Raw genomic sequence first — 20,042 nt, forward strand, 5'->3', positions numbered from 1 at the left:
TTATACATATACATATTCTTTTTCATATTCTTTTCCATTATATTTTATTGTAAGATATTGACTATAGTTCCCTGTGTTATACAGTAGGACCTTATTGTTTATCTATTTTATACAAAGTAGTTTGTATTTGCTAATCCCAAACTCCTAATTTATCCCTCCCCCACCTTCCCCTTTGGTAACTATAAATTTGTTTTCTATGTCTGTGAGTCTGTTTCTGTTTTGTAAATAAGCTCATTTGTATCATAGTTTAGATTCCACATATAAGTGATATCATATGATGTTTGTCTTTCTTTGTCTTAGTATGATAATCTCTAGGTCCATCCATGTTGCTGCAAATGGCATTATTTCATTCTTTTTTATGGCTGGGTAATATTCCACTGTGTATATGTACCACATCTTCTTTATTCATTCATCTGTTGATGGACATTTAGGCTGCTTCCATGTCTTGGCTATTGTAAATACATTTCATATTTATTCTTGAAGGATACTTTCACTGAGTATAGTTTGTCAGGTTGGCTGTTATTCTCTTTCAGCTCACAGAAATTAACTTCCTATTTTCTTTAGGCCTCTGCTATTTTTGTTGGAAAGTCCACTGTCAGTCTGTTTCTCCTTTGTAGGAAATATATCTTTCTGCAATTTCACTGGCAATGTTGACCTTGATCACCTGGTTGACGTAGTGCTTGCTAGGTTTCTCCACTGTAAAGTTACTTTCCCCCATTTTGATACAGTACTCTTTAGAAGCAAGACTAAGCACAGCCCACACTTAAGGGGTGAGGAGTTAAGCATCACCTCCTTGAGGGGGAGTATCTACATAAATTATTTGTAATTCTTCAGTATAGGAGATTTGTCTATTCTCCCCCATCAACTTTTTTTTCAGTTGTTTATATCAGTATGGACTCATGTATATTTATTTTATAAATATAACTTTAGGTTGTAGTTCAGTATTACATGATTTGTTTTGTTTCTCTTGCCCAAATTGTTCCAGCTTTGACAGTTGGTAGCTCATTCAGGTTTTCTCCTGTATTCCACTGACATACTCCCATCACTTTTTTTTTTTTTTTTTTTTTGAGCACTTCCTTACTTTCTGGCACTTCAAGATGCTCCAGGCTCATCTTGTATTTTTCATGCGCCCGTTTTTTGTTTTCTTGTTTTTTTTGCAGATATTTTCAATAATGTATTTTATTTCTTTAAATAATGTAAGCATTTTTTTTCAATTAATCTCTGAAGTTTTGGTAAGTCTGATTCTGCAGTCTGTTGTTTCAACTGGTTCCCACTCATGGTGACTTGTTCTCTTATGTGTTTGGTTAGTTTTACTTTATACTGATTACTGTACTTGAAATTTTATTTTGAAGATTCACTGAAGCCTAGAATGAAGCTGCTTATCTCCAAAAAAAAGTTCTCCATTTGCTTTTTCTTCATGGGGTAGTCCCAATCTGGAACCACTTTAAATCAGGTACACAGCTCTAATTTCCCAGAACTACTCAGGCAATGTGAACCTAAGCTGTAAATTCATGGTCACAACTTCGCAGGGAAGGAATTTTTTTCCTGCTCTAAATATCACCAAGCCAGTGGGGTCCCAGCTTAACATAGGAAAGGCCTCCTATTACTCTCTCTACCTTGGGTTGTTTTGCGTCCAAATTTCCCCATTAAGCTGCTAAAACTGAAGCACAAGTGTTCCTTATTAGCAAATCCCTTGGGATAAAAGCGATTCTGGGCTTTGAAACTCTGTTTCTTTCTATAGACTCCTGCTTTCTCTTGGTTTTTGGCCTGGTATTTCCTTGCTTTTTCATTAGCTTTTAAATGCTCTTAAGGTTTAAAAAAAATCTATTCATGTGTTTAGTTGTTTGTTAGTTATCCATATTTTAAAAAATCTATTCATGTGTTCAGTTGTTAGTTATCCATATTTTTAGTTGATTGGTACAAATAATACAGCCCATCTTTCCTAGAAATAACTTTTTCAATCTAGGGACTCTGTTTTTCTTCAGTTCTCTAAAATTCTCAGACATTATCTCCTTAAATATTGCCCCTTCCTGATTTTTTCTAGTTTTACTCTCTGGAACTTTCATTAAATAAGTCCTGGTGCCTCTCAACCTACTCTCTTAGCTCTTAATTACGTCCTCATATTTTAAATCTTTTTATCACTGTGCAGCCTCTGATGAGTGATTCCCTCAGCTGTCCTCTAATTCACAAATTCACTTTTTCCACCCATTATTTTGTTTATCTCAGCATGTTGGGCATTCGTCAGTTTGTTCTCAGATTGATTCCCCATCCTGTGATGCTCTGTTCCCTCTGTATTGCAAGGACCTTCATATCCCATGATCCCTTCTATGTAAGTTTGCGTATTTCTCTCCCTCTGTCTCGGCTTTGGGTAACGTCTCTGGAAGTGACTGTGTCTCCTCTTTGCCTCCATCTCCCGCCAGACAGCCGCACTTTTCAGGGCCGCAGCACCTGCTGTGCTTCTAGTTCCCATCAGCGGGCTCTAAATGCTGGGTTCTGCCAATACAACCTCTTTCTGTTGTCCCGTCAATCATACGGGCGGTAGCAGCTTCCTGCTGTTTTTAATCTCTGGGATGCCTCACCATCCCTCCTTGGCTTCTCCGTTCCACCATCACCTGTGTCATAAATTCCTTGTATAAAGTTCCCTCTGTTGAGGGATTTTTCTTTTCCTGACTGGACCTTGACTAATATGCACACACATAAAAAATATGCACACATCTAAAAATTATTTGTGTATTGTTTTTATTTTTTAATATGTATTTATTTATTTATTTTTGCTGCAAAAACTTTGTGGTTTCCATTTGGTCCAAGGCTTGGGAGAGGGCTCCAGGGTGGTTAAAAGCTGCCTAGTGGGGCTTCCCTGGTGGCACAGTGGTTAAGAATCCGCCTGCCAATGCAGGGGACACGGGCTTGATCCTTAGTCTGGGAAGATCCTACATGTGGCGGAGCAACTAAGCCCGTGCGCCACAACTACTGAGCCTGCGCTCTAGAGCCCACGTGCCACCACTACTGAAGCCTGCACGCCTAGAGCCTGTGCTTCGCAACAAGAGAAGCCACCGCAACGAAGAGTAACCCCGCTCGCTGCAACTAGAGAAAGGCCACGTGCAGCGATGAAGACCCAACGCAGCCAAAAATAAATAAATAAATAAATAAATTTTATTATTTAAAAAAAGCTGCCTAGCGGCTGCAGAGAGGAGCTTCAGGCAGGAGCCCTGACGCCAGAGGGGCTCCTCAAAGGCCGCTGGGCTCCGGAGGCTCCTAGTCGTGCTGGAGGGTGAGCCTTTCGACGAGGGACTCGCCCAGCCCCGCCTGGGGACCAGCCGGCCTGCGGAGGTTGGTCAGGTGATCGCGCATCTTCTGGATGAGTTTCACCTGCTCATCTAGGAGGCGGCTCTCCGGGAAGTCCCAGAGGCGGGGGTCTGCGCGGGCAGAGCCCAGGGCGTGCAGGTCCGCAGGGGCCTGGTTCAGGTTCTGCTCCATGATAATGGCGGCTTCCACAGCGTCCTGGGTTTCACCCCGCTCATCCTGAGACGCTTCTGCACGTCCTGGAAGAGGGCGCGGCCGCCGCGCTGTTTCTGCATTTTCAAGAGGCGCTGGGCGCCCTCACGCTTCCCCTCGGGCACTTCGCGGAGAAAGTGGCCCAGGCCCTCCAGAGCGGCGTCGTGGCGGTGGAAATAGGAGCCCAGAGAGAGGTAGGTGCGCGAGGCCCGCAGGTGCATGTTGACCAGGCGGTTGACGGCGGCCTCCACCTCGGCGGAATCATTCTGACGAATCTGGGAGCTCGTGGTGGATCGGTAATACGGCGTTAAGCTCAAAATATGGTGCTGGCGGTCCCGGTGGCCGAGGACAGCTGAGCGGCTGGTTCCGAAGGTTGCGAGTGGAACACAGGTTGGAGGGGGTCGGAGGCGGGAGCGAGGGGCGCCCCTGGGTCTGTTCCGTCCACACACCGCCGTAGCAGGAGACGGAGCCGCGGGACTGCCCAGCGCACTGCCTGTGTGTTGTTTTTTATCCAGAATTCCATCTGGTCTTGATTCGTAGCACATGCTTTTGTTTGTTGATTTTAAATACACTTATTTTTAAATCCTTTCCAAATTGTTCTGTTATTTCGACTTTCTTTTATATGACTCCTCTTAGATGTTGGCTTCCTTTTGCGGTGTTGGGTTTCATTGTGGCCTTTGTAGTTTTTTTTTGAACACTCATCGTCATGGAGGCTTTTTTTCTCTCCCATTCACTGCCCCTGGAAAGTGGTTTTACGATGGGCTTCAGCCCAACATCTTGAGGACCAAAGTCAGTGGCTCAGGGCTTTTGCTCTGTGGGCACATCACGCTTCCGAAGCAGGAGCTCACACAAAATGCATACCTGGTGGCTGACTGCGCAGTCTCTCCGCTTTCTTGCTCTGTCGGGGGCAGTTTGTTTCCAGTGGATAGGTGCGACTTGTTCACCTTCAGCTGTAGCTGGGGGACCGTGAGCCACCGGTGTCCCCACTGGGAATGGGGGGTGTGGGTGTTCCTTACTCCTTGGTTGGATTTGAAATTCCAGACTTGTGGTCAAAAGGTACCAACTTACAGTTATAAGATAAATAAGTACCAGGGAGGTAATGTACAACATCATGACCGTAGTTAACACTGCTGTGTGGTATATTTGAATGTTGACAAGAGAGTAGGTCCTAAAAGTTCTCATGACAAGGAAAAACACGTTTTTCTTCTTTTTTTGTATCTATATGAGCTGATGGATGTTAACTTATTGTAATCATTTCACAATTATGTAGGTCAAGCCATTATGCTGTACACCTTAAACTTATACAGTGCTGTATGTTAGTTATTTCTCAATAAAACTGAAAAATGAAAATTAAACAATAGAACAAAATAAAGCAAAAAAAAAAATTCCAGAATTTACTATCTGGGTCAGGTTCTTCCTGGACTCTATGGGCCCACATGTTAAACTTGTCCTGACTGCTGTGGGTTTCCACTTCCCTTCCGGTCCATGATTTAAAAAATCATGTCCCTGAGTGTTTTTTGAAACACTGTATCTATCATTTTTACATTTTTGAAACCGAGTAAGGGAAGTTTAGCATACATTCACCCTGAGTCAACACAGTTTTTAACCACAATGTAGTTTAAAAAGCGTTGCTGCTCAAAGTGCCTTCTGTGGAGTGTGTTTTTTAATTTAATTTATTTTCACTATTTTATTTTATTTTTCTACAATTTTAAATGTTACTTTCCATTTAGTTATTCCAGAATATTGGCTATATTCCCCGTGTTGTACAATACATCCTTTAGCCCATTTTACACCCAATAGTTTGTACCTCTCACACCCCCACCCCATCTTGCCCCTCCCCCCTGCCCCACTGGTAACCACTGGTTTGTTCTCTGTATCTGTGAGTCTGCTTCTTTTATGTTATATTCACTAGTTTGTTGTATTTTTTAGAGTCTGTGGAGTGTATTTTATTTTATTTTTCTGTTTTTTTTAAATTGAAGTGTAGTTCAGTTACAATTTTGTGTTAATTACTGCTGTACAGCAAAGTGATTCAGTTATACATATATATACATTATTTTTCATATTCTTTTCCATTATAGTTTATCACAGGATATTGCATATAGTTCTCTGCTATACAGGAGGACCTTGTTGTTTATCCATTCTATATATACCAGTTTGCATCTGCTAATCCCAAATCCCCAATCCATCCCTCTCCCACCCACCTCCCCCTTGGCCACCACCGGTCTATTCTCTATGTCAGTGATTCTGTTTCATAGGTAGGTTCATTTGTATCATATTTTGGATTCCACATATAAGTGATATCATATGATATTTGTCTTTCTCTGTCTGACTTCACTTAGTATGATAATCTCTAGGTCCATCCATGTTGCTGCAAATGGCATTATTTCTTTTTTATGGCTGAGTAATATTCCATTGTATATGTGTACCACATCTTCTTTATCCATTCATCTGTCAGTGGACATTTGGGTTGTTTCCATGTCTTGGCTGTTGCGAATAGTGATTATGTGAACATAGGGGTGCATGTATCTTTTTGAATTAGAGTTTTGTCTGGATATATGTGCAGGAGTGGGATTGCTGGATGATATTGTAGTTCTATTTTTAGTTTTCTGAGGAAACTCCACACTGTTTTCCACAGTGGCTGTACCAACTTACATTCCCACCAACAGTGTAGAGGCTTCTCTTTTCTGTGGAGTGTATTTTAAGTGCAGAATCCCAGGCCCACCTGAGACCTGCTGAATCAGAAATGGCTCTTTAACAAAATGCCCGGATGAGTCGTATACACATTCAAGTTCGAGGAGCACTCCTCTAAAGGTCAGTTAGTTTCTGTATAACCAACCTGGACAAAATGAGACCCTTAGAAGCTTTTATTTCCCTAAATTTCACCTCTTTCTTCCTGTCCCGCCAATTCCATGTTGATATATCTTGAATTTTCGTTACAGTTTGCTGTTAAGGGACATAATTTTTATAAGCAATAATAGCTTAAATTGAGCACATATTTTACTGATTTCTTTGCTCTCCATTGCTTCTTGTATCCCATCATTTTTTTTTTTTTTTTTGGCGGCACCATGTGGCTTGTGGGATCTTAGTTCCCTGACCAGGGATTGAACCTGGGCCCTCGGCAGTGAAAGCACAGAGTCCTAACCACTGGACCACCTGGGAATTCCCCCATCACTTCTTTTAGTTTCATTTTTCTCCTTGGTGAAGTTCTCTTGGAGCTTCTGGTATGATAGCATTTTTGAGTCCTTGTAATCTGAAAATGGTCTTTATTTTGCCTTCATTCTTTTTTTTTTTTTTTTTTTTTATAAATAGGTATGTTTTTTTTATAGTGGGTAATGTGAAGACTTCAGATGAAATAGATTGAGAAACTGATTGGAAATTGAATGCAAACTAAGACCACTTGACTGTTACTGAAATGAATAGCCCAGTTTGCTTTTTTTTTTTTTTTTTTAAAGAAATTCACGTTCTTTTATTTATTTACTTATGACTGTGTTGAGTCTTCGTTTCTGTGTGAGGGCTTTCTCTAGTTGCGGCAAGTGGGGACCACTCTTCATCGCGGTGCGCAGGCCTCTCACCATCGCGGCCTCTCTTGTTGCGGAGCACAGGCTCCAGACGCGCAGGCTCAGTAATTGTGGCTCACGGGCCCAGTTGCTCCGTGGCATGTGGGATCTTCCCAGACCAGGGCTCGAACCCGTGTCCCCTGCATTGGCAGGCAGATTCTCAACCACTGCGCCACCAGGGAAGCCCTGCCTTCATTCTTTGACAAAATGAATGGATATAGAATTCAAGGTTCAAAGATATTTTCCCTTGGCACTTTGCCGGTATTACTCTATTGTCTTCTTGCATCCATAAAGAAAAGAAAAACAGAGAAGAAACATTTTTATCATAAAAAATAATTTTACAGAAAAGTAGAGGGAATAATGTAGTCAACTCCCATGTATTTATCACTTGACTTCAGCGATTAACAATATATTTTTTTATTTTTTATTTATTTACTTTTGGCTGTGTTGGGTCTTCGTTTCTGTGCGAGGGCTTTCTCTAGTTGCGGCGAGCGGGGGCCACTCTTCATCACGGTGCACGGGCCTCTCACGGTCGCGGCCTCTCTTGTTGCAGAGCACAGGCTCCAGATGCGCAGGCTCAGTAGTTGTGGCTCACGGGCCTAGTTGCTCCGCGGCATGTGGGATCTTCCCAGACCAGGGCTCGAACCCGTGTCCCCTGCATTGGCAGGCAGATTCTCAACCACTGCGCCACCAGGAAGCCCAATTAACAATATTTTTGCATCTGTTTTGCTGACAGGAAATCTCACATCAACCGCATTGTCATTTTTTTCAGATCTTTTTGTTCTGGTAGCTTTTAGGGAACTCTTCATCCTTCTAGTTCTGAAAATTTGCTACAGTGTCTAGATGTGCTTTTTATCATTATTACTGATTAGCACTCAGAGGTCTGTCTCAATTGACTTGTGTTTGGGTTCAATCCTGGGAATTTCTTGACTTATCTTTTGGATGTTGCTTCAATTATCTCCTTTTGGAAGTAACTTTTAGAGAACTCTTGTTAACTACTGAATCTTTCTTCCATCTGTCTTTGCAATCCTCTTCATTCTTTTCATCCCTTAATCTCTTTGTGCTGTGTTCTGGGAAAATTTCTCAGTGTAACCTTTCAGCTTCCTAATTTAACCTTCAGCTGTGTGCAGGCAGCTCTTCGCTGGTATAACAGCTACATTTTTTTGGTGCATCAGCTTTTAATATTTTAGGGTTACCATGCTTGGTTGTGGACTTCTGTTCTGTAGGAAAATCCTCCTGGGTGCATCCTGAGTGGAGATGGTTTTCCAGTGGGCCTAATTTGCAGAGGGGCTGGCCACGCAGGAGCATGGCAGCGGTAGTGCGACCCTGGCCTTCCAGTGGTGAGGGCCACCATCCTTCTTAGGTGAAGAGGGTCTTAGTTGTAACTGACAGAATCCAATAGCTACTTTAAACAGAAAAGGGCTTTTATTTCTACTTTTTGTTGGGAGATGAAATAAATTATTAAAGGGCACTAATACACTCTATACCTCGATTAATTTTTACATAGGTATACACTTGTGTAATCACCACTCAGATCAAAATATAGATTATCCCCAGCCTTCCAGAAGTTCTTTGTGTCTCTTCTCAGTCAGTATTCATACCATCCTCCCACCAGAGGTAGCCATTTCCTCTGTTTCCATTACCACTGATTAGTTTTTCCTGTTTTTGAATATTACAGAAATGGAATTACACCATGTGTACACGTCTGACCTCCTTTGCTGAGCATAATGCCTATGAAATTCATATTCATATGTTGTTGTATATATAAGTTGTTAGTCCTTTTATATTGCACTGTAACATTCTATTGAATGAAAAGATCACAATTTATATATCCATCCTCCTATTGCTAGACATTTGGTTTTTTTCCCGTTTCTAATTCTGCTGAATTAAGCTTCTATGAACATTCTCGTTTGTGTCTTTGGTGAACATATGCATTTATTTCCTTTGGGTTACAAACCCAGGAAAGAGACTGTTGGGTCATAGACTGGGCATACGTTTAGCTTTAGTCAATGCAAGCAATTTTTTTCAGAGTTGGTTGTGCCAGTTTACATGCCCATCAGCAACGTATGAGAGTTCCAGTTCCCCCACAACCTTCCCAGTACCTGGCATTGTGAGTCTTTTTCTTTTTAGCCATCCTGGTGGGTGTGCTGAGGTGTCTGTGCTTCTAATGTGCATTTCTCTGGTGAGTAATGATGTTGAGCACTGTGGCAGATCAGATTTTCCAAAGTTTCCACAACAACTCCCATCCCACGTGATCTTACAATGGCACCGTGACACTTCCCATCAGAGGCGGAGTCCGTGTACTCCTCTTGAATCCTGTGACTATGGTGGAAGTGGTAACATGTAACTTCTAAGGGTAGTTCATAAAAGGCATTACAGGTGTACCTCTTTTTATTGCACTTTGTTTTACTGTGCTTTGGAAATTTTTTTTTTTTTAACAAATTGAAGGTTTGTGGCAACTCCGCATGGTCAGATGATGGTTAGCATTTTTTATCAATAAAGTATTTTTTAAATTAATTACTTAATTTATTGGCTGCATTGGGTCTTCATTGCTGCGCGCAGGCTTTCTCTAGTTGCGGCGAGCGGGGGCTACTCTTCGTTGTGGTGTGCAGTCTTCTCGTTGTGGTGGCTTCTCTTGTTGTGGAGCATGGGCTCTAGGCACATGGGCTTCAGTAGTTGTGGCATGTGGGCTCAGTAGTTGTGGCACACGGTCTCAGTAGTTGTGGCTCACGGGCTCTAGAGCGCAGGCTCAGTAGTTGTGGCACATGGGCTTAGTTGCTCCGCGGCATGTGGGATCTCCCTGGACCAGGGCTCAAACTCGTGTCCCCTGCATTGGCAGGCGGATTCTTAACCACTGCGCTATCAGGGAAGCCCTAAAGTATTTTTAAATTAAGGTATGCACATTGTTTTTTTAGACATAATGCTATTGCACACTTAATAGACTACACTATAGTGTAAACATAACTTTTATATGCCCTGGGAAATCAAAAAATTTGTGTGACTAGCTTTATTGTGATCTTTGCTTTATTGTGGTGGTCTGGAACGGAACCCCCAGTATCTCTAGGTATGCCTGTGCCCGGTTCTTTTGGGACACCCTCTTGGAGCCCTGAGCTTCCACATAAGCAGTTCAACTAACCTGAGGTCACCATGTTGTGAAGAAGCCCAAACTAGTCCATACAAAGAGACCATGTGGAGAGGTCCTGAGACTACATGAGAAAGATCCCCAGCCAGCCCCCGGCTCTAACCACCATTTGGCTGCAACCGCATGAGACACCCCAAGCCAGAACCTCCCAGTCAAGATATTCTCCAACATTTGATTGTTGTTCTCAACTGGGGGAGGTTTTGCCCCTAAGGGACATTTTGGCAATGTCTGGAGACATTATTTTTGGTTGTCACAACTAGGGGCGGGGGCTGTTCCTGGCATCTAGTGGGTAGAGACCAGATGCTGCTAAACATCCTACAGGACACAGGACAGGCCCCCTCCCAAAGAATTACCTGGCCCAAATGTCAACTGTGCTTTGGTTGAGAAACCCTACTTTAAGCCACATAATCCACTAAGTTTTAAGATGTTTTGTTCTACTGCAAAAGTACTGGAACAAGCACACAAGCAGAAAGGGAATTTATTAAAGAAAGTTAGATAGTTCACAGATCTCTGAGAGGGCCAGAAAGATGGGCTTAAAGGCTATTCAGCCAGCAGTAATGGTCAACCCACACCACCAGGTGAAGACCCCTGGACATGGACCCAGAGTTTGCATCCGTGATGCCGAGGACCAGATACCAGGACCTCTGAATGCTGGAAGCCAGTGCCACCCTCACCAGAAAGTGGATCCCATATGTTTCCTGCTTCTTCACGTTGCTCACTTTTGAATCAAAGTCTTACTTTGGTATGTCTGATGGAAGAACCCTAGGTCACGTGTAAATCTGTCTGCAAGAGAAGCTGACAAAGCAAGTTTTCTGGCTTCTACAATGGAGGCAGGACCAACACAGGAAAGGTGTTCCAAAGATGCTGGGAAGCCACAACCTTGACAAAATTCCCTGATAATTTGTTGTTTTAAGCTTGTTGTAAATATGATTGATGATGGCTGTAGAATAGCACGTGATGACTCTACCATAACTTACCAATTCTTTTGTTAACACATTTGGACTATTTCTAGTTTTTTTGTTAACTTTAAATAATGCTGTGATATTATCAGACATTTGGGCTGGAAATTTTACTTTAGAGATTTCTTTTAATCCCAAAGAAATAACTTAAAAAACCCCAGTTTATTGTACAAAGGTACTTACGGCTTTATTATTTATAACTACTGAAAACTGGAAATAGCTCAAACATCTAAAACCATGGAACAATGGATTAATTTGTGATATGATAACAAACTTCTATGATTTCCTGGGATGGTATTAATTCCAAATATTAGGCCACGTTGTCTCCATCTGCTTGTTTATACGCGGTCAGACCCTGTGTCCAGTTTACTTTGAAAAATGTAGTCACCGTGACTATGTAATTTTGTTATAATGGAATTTTACAATAAAAATAATGACTTTATGTTCTATTGGACTAATACGTAGAAAGTGGGTACAAAATGTTTTATGGAAAAACCAAAATATAAGCGTCTCGATATATTCATTACAGCCATGTAAAATCAGTGTTTGCATAATGTGAAGGGTCATAAGAAGGTTGCCTTTTGTTTTGGGTTTGTAAAGTTAAGTACAGAAAAATAAAAGGAAATTCCCCAGTGTTTGTATTAATCTCTCAGCATCTGAAGAGCTTGCCCAATAGGTGGCACTACTGGATAAGAGCAGATAGAAACTTTTCCAGGCTGCCTTTAAGCAGCGTTTCTCAAACTTCCGTTGGCATGAGAATGACCTGGTTAAAACACAGCTTACTGGGCCCTTCCCTCAGAGGCTCTGATGTAGTAGGTCTCAGACGTGGCCTAAGAATTTGATTTCTAACAATTTTCCAGGTGAAACTGATGCTGCTGGTCCGGGGACCATGGGTGGGAAACGCTGCCTTCACGTGGAGCTCTTTGGAGTGTAGAACAGTTAGAACGGGCTTCTTCCCTCTTTCCTCATAGCAGTCCGCTGGCTCACCTCACTGCCATGGTCACCCCATGTCAACAGAGGAGTAGGGCGGCCACTCAGAGGTGGGGGGGCTCTGCTTGACCCTCTACATCCCATCTTCCATTTGAAGGGAGCAAATGGGCAAGGTGGAGGGAGGGTTCTTCGTCTCTTGCTTTCTGGAAGCACCGACAGACCTCACACTGGGGTCCAACACCGGCCAACGCAGCAAATTCCTGGTAGCCTCAGTTGCTACCCGGTGAACAGGATGGGGTACCTCCTTGTCCTGCAGCAGGCATCTCGGGATCTTTTGCACCCTCCTCTTCCCCGACTTCTGTGAACACTAATCTTACCAAGAACCTAAGCTTTGGGTTAGCTCATTGCAGGCTTTGTGTGTCTTGTGCTCTAACTACCGAATAAAGAACTTGTCCCCCAACTCATAAGCAAAATTCAGCACTGTATTTTTGAAGAACTCCTCAAACTTTCAACCTCTCCTCCCCCTAGTTTCACTCTCTCAGTTGAGCTTGACCTTGCTTCCTACTTCACTAAGAACATGGAAAGAATTAGAACTTCCACGAGTTCCCAGCACCATAGCTACCCACCCCCCTGCATCTGGCCCCATTTACTCTGCTTCCTCTTCGGTAAGATAGATGACTTGTTGATGCTCCCGGCCAACAGCAGTCCCTCCACCTGTGCGCTAGATTCCTTTCCTTCTCAAGGTCATGGCTGCTGTCCTCCTCTCTCTACTGCATCACCAATTTACCCCTATTTACTGGACCGGTCTCACCAGCATACACATGTACTGTTATTTCTTCTGTATTAAATAATAGAGTTGCTTCTGTTCACTGTCTCCAATTTCTCTGCTACTTTTCTCCCATGAGCCCACCCAGTCAGGTTTTGTCCCCATCTCTCTACCAAAACTGCCCTAGTCACAAATGACCCCCACTCGGCTGAGTCCAGCGGTCACTTCTCAGTCCTCAGCAGCAGCACTTGACAAGGTGCTCACTTTCTCGAAACACTTTCTTCCTTGGCTCCCACAATACCCCACTCACCCCTTTGTCTTTTTTTTTTTTTCAAACAACTTTTTATTGAAGTATAGTTGATTTACAATGTTATGTTAGTTTCTGGTGTACAGCACAGTGATTCGGTTTTATATATATAACATATATATATTCTTTTTCAGATTCTTTTTTATTATAGCTTATTACAAGATATTGAATATAGTCTCCTGTGCTATATCGTAGGTCCTTGTTGTTTATCTATTTTATACATAGTAGAGTGTACCTGCTAATCCCAAACTCCTAATTTATCCCTCCCCCTCTTTGGTAACCATAAATTTGTTTTCTATGTTTGTGAGTCTATTTCTGTTTTGTAAATAAGTTCATTTGTGTCATATTTTAGATTCCACATATAAATGATATCATATGGTATTTGTCTTTCTCTGTCTGACTTAACTTCACTTAGTATGATAATCTCTAGGTCCATCCATGTTGCTGCAAATGGCATTATTTCATTCTTTTGTATGGCTGAGTAGTATTCCATTGTATATATGTTCCATATCTTTATCCATTCATCTGTTGATGGACATTTATTGTCTTGTCTTGTCTTTTCGATCACTCTTTCTCATTCTGTTTGCTGGTTTCTCTTTATCTTCCCAACTTCCAAGTGCTGAAGTGCCTAGCAGTTCAATCCTTGGACCTCTTTTGTATCCACTCTCACTTTCTGAGTGATCTCATTTAATGTCTCAGGGCCTTAAATACCATCTATATGCTGATAACTCTCCAATTTCTAGCTCCAGCCTGGACCTCACTCCCAAACTCCAGACCTGTATATCCAACTGCCCACATGATATCTCCACTTCAATATGTGTTAGGCACCCCCATTATCTGTCCCAAATAGAGTCTTTGATATACACTGACCCTACTCCAAGCTACTCCTGCAAACTTCACCACCTCACAGGCAGCTCTACTAGTTCATAGCCCAAGACCTCAGTGTCATCCTTGATTCCTTTCTTTTTCTCACAACCCATATCCAGTCTGTCAGCAAATCTTGGCTCCGTCTTCAAACTATATCCAGAATTCAGCTGCTTCTCCTTGACCTTTGTCCCTGACCCTAGCTGCTACCATGCTGACCCCAGCCCCCAGCATCTCTCATCTGGATTTTTTTTTTTTTAATGCTTTCCTTTTTTTTTTAATTTTTATTTATTTATTTATTTATTTATTTTTTATTTATGGCTGCGTTGGGTCTTCGTTTCTGTGCGAGGGCTTTCTCTAGTTGTGGCAAGTGGGGGCCACTCTTCATCGCTGTGCGCGCGCCTCTCACTATCGCGGCCTCTCTTGTTGCGGAGCACAGGCTCCAGACGCGCAGGCTCAGTAATTGTGGCTCACGGGCCCAGCCGCTCCGTGGCATGTGGGATCCTCCCAGACCAGGTCTCGAACCCGTGTCCCCTGCATTAGCAGGCAGATTCTCAACCACTGTGCCACCAGGGAAGCCCTGTCACCTGGATTATTGAAATAGCCTCCCAACTGGCCTCCTAGCTTCCGTCCTTGCCCACCTGCATTCTCAACACAGCGGCCAGTAATCTCGTGAAAACCCAAGTCAGATCAGGTCGTTCCTTTGTTGAAACCCTCCCCTGCATGTTATTCAGAATAACACCCAAGTCCTCAGGAAGACCTACTAGGGCCCCACATGGTCTGCCCCCTGGAATTCTGATCTCTTCTCCATTACTCCTCCCCTTGTTCACTCCAGCAGCGTGCCTGCCATACTTCACTTCAAGGCCTTTGAACTTGCTTCTCACTCTACCTGGATTTCTCTTTCCTGGATATTTATTTGCATGGCCCTCTCTCTCTCTCTCTCTCTCTCTCTCTCTCACACATTCTGAAAAAATTTCCCCCAAACCCCCTTCTCAGTAGACTTTGAACAAAGCAGATTACCCCCCATAATGTGGGTGTGTTGGTTTACAAACTGGCCCCTGTACACTGAAGAAAGCGGCAGCCCCTCCAGATTAGTAGGTGACAGGTTTAATGAGCAAGGGAACTTATCCACGAGGCTTGTCTTGGGTGCCACCAGATGAGCAGCTCTCTGCACCTGTCTACCAGAATCTTAAAAGTCGACATAGAGGCTGCAGCCTTGAAAGCAGCTCCTAGTATGAGAACGGTGGGCAGAAGGCACACTCCAAGGACAAGGAAGGGGGTGAGGAGCCTCTGACTGCCCAGGCCCAGCTCTGTGGCTCAGCCGGTGGTCACGTTCTCGCCATGACCTCCTGCAACAAGGTGGGCCTCATTTAATCAATTAAGGCCTTAAGTGAAAAAGACTGAGTTTCCCGGGAAGAAATCTGACTCAAGACTGCAACATCAACTCTTCCCTGCGTCTCCAGCCTGGTGGCCTGCCCTGCACATTTCAGACTTGCCAGCCCCCATAATCATGTGAGTCAAACTCCTTACACTCTCTTTCTCTCTCGTTCTTTCTCTCTCCATCCTGTCGGTTCTTTCTCTGAAGAACCTCGACTAATACAGATTTTGGTTCCTTGGCCAGCTTATCTAGAATTTTAATATCCATCCCCTAACATTTCATCCCCCCTTCCCTGCTTTATTTTTTATTCTTAGCATATATCACTATCTAAAACTACTACACATTTCATTCGTCTATTGTCTGTAAATGACTAGGATGTAAACTATTAGGAAATGTATCCATTTGGGGATATGCCTACCACATAGCTGGTGCTAAATAAGTATTTGTTAAACAAACGAATGAATAAGTGAATAAATCAGTGTATAAATGATGGATTGATTGGATGAGTGAATGGCTGATAGTGAAGTGGTCCCCTGAACTGACCCCCACCCAAGCCTACAAAACTTTTGAGAATTTGGGGGCATGAGAAAATTCCCAATTCCGTTGCTGGGCTGAGAGGATTTGCTGCCGTTGCGTGAAGCATGACATGACCTGTTGTGACTCTAAAGGCCCATCCTGAAGATGGAGGAGAATGTTGGCAGAAAAAACAGTTGCTAAATACGTATTTCCTCCTCTTGGGGGGCGATTTTAGAATCTGCTTTTTATCTATTCAACTTCAACTGAGGGGAGTGAGGAATGCCCACGGTGCCAGTGGACTGGATACCTGGTGTGGGCAGGGCAGGGGTAACCCTAAACTTGTAATCTTAACAGGCTGCACTTAGCCATCATGCACCCATGTTCCAGGAACGGTCCTAAGCACGTATTAACTCACTTAATCCCCATAACAACCCTAAGTGATAAGAACTGGTTTCATCCTCATCAGCCCCAATTCACAGGCAGGAAGCAAGAGGCTAGGAGCTTGCCTGAGGTCACACAGCCAATACTGACATAGAGGACTGAACCAAGGCAGCCCCGGGCCCCTGCTCTTTTTTTTTTTTTTTTTAATTGATTTATTTATTTATTTTTGGCTGCGTTGGGTCTTCGTTGCTGTGCGCGGGCTTTCTCTAGTTGCGGCGAGCGGGGGCTACTCTTTGTTGCGGTGTGCGGGCTTCTCATTGTGGTGGCTTCTTTTGTTGCGGAGCACGGGCTCTAGGCGCGTGGGCTTCAGTAGTTGCGGCTCGTGGGCTCAGTAGTTGTGGCTCACGGGCTCTAGAGCGCAGGCTCAGTAGCTGTGGCGCACGGGCTTAGTTGCTCCGCGGCATGTGGGATCTTCCCAGACCAGGGCTCGAACCCGTGTCCCCTGCATTGGCAGGCGGATTCTTAACCACTGCGCCACCAGGGAAGACCCAGGGCCCCTGCTGTTAACCATGACTTTACAGGGTGAAGTGTCATCAGTGTGTCACTGCCTGAGGAAATAGGTCTGTGAGGGTCAGGGTGGGCAGAGATGGTGAGGATCTTGATTTTTTTTTTTTTTTGCATGGGAGTTGACTAGAGAATAGTAAATTTGCCATCTAGGCAATTAACAAATATTTTCTGAGTGCCCACTATGTGTTTGAGAAAAAGGAATAAGCATTCATTTAAAGCAGTTTACTAGCCCCTTCTATGCACTACACACCGCTGAGAATCAAAAGCGAGTGAAACGAGGCCCCTGACCTCAAGGAGCTTCCACTCTAGTTTGAAAGACAGAATCTACACAACAACCCAGATAATTAACAGTGCAAGACAGCAGTAATATTGGAGACAGCCCAACAAAGTGTAGCATCCACTTCTCTGTGACATGGTGAGTTCAGAAGCGATTGGTGTGGCAGGTAGAGGTGGTGGGATTGGGTCAGGGTGCATATGATCTGGGTGGGCCTGGGCCAGTCTGAGTCTGGAGCAGCTGGAGAGGCCGGCTGCGTGGAGAGAGGTTTTCTTTGAGCCAGTGTCCTAGACTAAAGCGAGAAAAGCAGCTGGGGCCAAACTGAGGTTATTTCAGAATATAGCTCTGGACTATGATCATTCCTTTCAGGCCAGAGCCAGGAAAATTCAGAAGTTTTGGGCGGCCTATGTATTCTTTTTTTTCAAGAAGCATCACGGTGTTATAGGAGGCCCACTGAACTAAGGGTCAAAATAACTGACGTCAGAGCTTCAGCCCTTATTAATTAAGTGATACTGGGCAGTTCATTTGGATTCACTAAGTCTCAGTTTCTTCATCTGATAAATGGGGAGAATAATGTCAACCACCTACCTTCTCGCAGGACTTTTGTGAGGGCCATACGGGATGATGCTTGTGAAAAACATCATAAATTCAAAGTTCTGTACAGCTTCTAGGGCTTACTATTCTCACTGTAACCAGCATGAACTTCTCCACAAACTTCAGGGTATAAGCGTGCCCCATCTCTTTTATTTTTCCAAATTCAGTTAAGAGAGATTCAGGACCACATGTGCCAGGTGGGCAGGAAGTCCAGCGTCAACCTCTCAGGCTCCTCCACGGCCCTCCGGGCGGTCTGAGAACACTGGGCCTCACACAGTCCAAACGGAAGATCCCAGCTGCCTGTTGCCTGGGGCTGGCCTTGCTGTGGTGGGACTCACTGCCACCTTGTGTCACAGGGGACACCAGTCTTCCTTGGCTGCTGGCCCGTGCTGCTCCTCCCCCCGAGGCCAGCGTGCTGCGCTCCCTTGGTGATTGGCTCAACCGGGTGTGCTCGGCTCCGGGCCTAGGCTTCCATAGGTCATAGTTCTTAGCGTCCCATCCCACCAGCCACAGAAGTGGGTCCTCTCCAGTGCTCGGATGCCCTAGACGTGCTGGGCCTGGGCTGGCCCAGGTGTTCGTGCTTCGTGCAACTCAAAACTCTTGCTCTCTTTCCAGTCCTGAGGATCGCCATGGTGCCAGAGGGCTCCTCCTGTGTCCCCAAGGACAATGGAGGGGCCATACCCTCTCTCAACACCTTCACATCGTCTTCTGCACTCCCCCAGCCCCACGCCACCAGGCAGTTTCACTCCTTTGACCCTTAAATGCAAGAGACTGATTACCCCCTTTTCTGGACACCGGCAGTTAGCTTTCTCCAGCAAGACTCAGCCTCCGCCTCCCTGTTTTGAGAATTATCTTCCTGAAGGTGGCTAAGGGAACTAGATGACTGAGTCCAAAACTCAGGCTTATCCTCTTATAGGACATTGTGAGACACACACACACACACACACACACACACACACATAATATTATATATAATATAGAAGTATATATATAAATTTTTTTCACAACTCTTCTCTCTCCTCCCTCCCTTGCTATTTCCTCTGACATTCTGTGCTCTCCCACAGATTTTGCGGCAGCCTTTCTTACTATAACAAAAGCAGAGCCACTAAGAACCTGGTGTGAATTAACCTCATTTGTTACCTCTTCTTCAAGACCAGTGAAGTTTCAAAATTTGGCTCCAAAGGAAAAATCTATTTTCCACAGGGTTAAAGCATAGGCTTTAAGCATTTGTATATCATACACTTAAAAAAATAACAGCTTTATTGAGATATAATTCACACAGCATACAATTCACCCATTCAAGGTGTACACAATTCAGTGTTTTTTTAGTATATTCACAGATATGTGCAACCATCACTACAGTCAATTTTAGAACATTTGAATCACCTCAAAAAGAAACCCCAGGGACTTGCCTGGTGGCGCAGTGGCTGAGAATCCACCTGCCAATGCAGGGGACACGGGTTCAAGCCCTGGTCCGGGAAGATCCCACATGCCGTGGAGCAACTAAGCCCATGCGCCACAACTATTGAGCCTGCGCTCTAGAGCCCGCGAGCCACAACTACTGAGCCCGCATGCCACAACTACTGAAGCCCGTGCACCTAGAGCCCATGCTCCGCAACAAGAGAAGCCACCACGATGAGAAGCCCGCTCACCGCAACGAAGAGTAGTCCCCGCTCGCCGCAACTAGAGAAAGCCCGCACGCAGCAACGAAGACCCAACGCAGCCAAAAATAAATAAAATAAATTAAAAAAAAAAAAAGAAACCCTGTGTCCTTTAGTTATCACCCTCCCCCCCCACCACCATCCTTCTCAGCCCTAAGCAACTAATATTTCTGTCTCAATAGATTGGCCTATTCTGGATATTTCATGTAAATGGAATCATACAATATGTAGTCCTCTGTGGCTTTTTGTTTTTTTTTTTTACTTAGCATAATATTTTGAAGGTTCATCCACATTGTGGCATGCCTCATTGCTTCCTTCCTTTTTATGGCCAAATAATATTCCATCGTATGGATAGATCACATTCATCTGTTGATGGACATTGGCCTGTTTCCACCTCCAGGCTATTCTGAATGGTGCTGCTATGAGGACTCACGTACAAGTTTTTGTGTGGACGTACGTTTTCATCACATGGCATACATTTTAACCCTTTAAATGAAGAGCTTTCTAAAACATACTCTGCCCAACTCTGTGTTCACAAACAGACAGTGTAAGAACTCACTTGCTGTCTGCTTCACGGCTTGGACTCTTTGCTCTTCAACAGTGGATGTTGTTTCCTTTTGTTGTCAGGTTGCGAGGAAATATCTCACAATT

The 20,042-nt window shown here is 44.0% G+C and overlaps 1 protein-coding gene across 1 annotated transcript; it reads right to left on the reverse strand.

Annotated features, from left to right (window-relative positions):
• Positions 1-595: 595 nt before the first annotated feature.
• LOC118888967 (ferritin-1, chloroplastic-like) lies at positions 596-4,040 on the reverse strand. The gene is given in 5 exon segments (XM_036840489.1): positions 596-732; positions 1,617-1,805; positions 3,215-3,288; positions 3,290-3,530; positions 3,533-4,040. Coding segments are annotated over 5 exon segments (1,149 nt in total).
• Between the last annotated feature and the right edge of the window lie 16,002 nt (positions 4,041-20,042).

This window comes from Balaenoptera musculus, chromosome X, assembly GCF_009873245.2.
Source record: "Balaenoptera musculus isolate JJ_BM4_2016_0621 chromosome X, mBalMus1.pri.v3, whole genome shotgun sequence".
In the NCBI taxonomy this organism is placed as follows: Eukaryota; Metazoa; Chordata; class Mammalia; order Artiodactyla; family Balaenopteridae; genus Balaenoptera; species Balaenoptera musculus.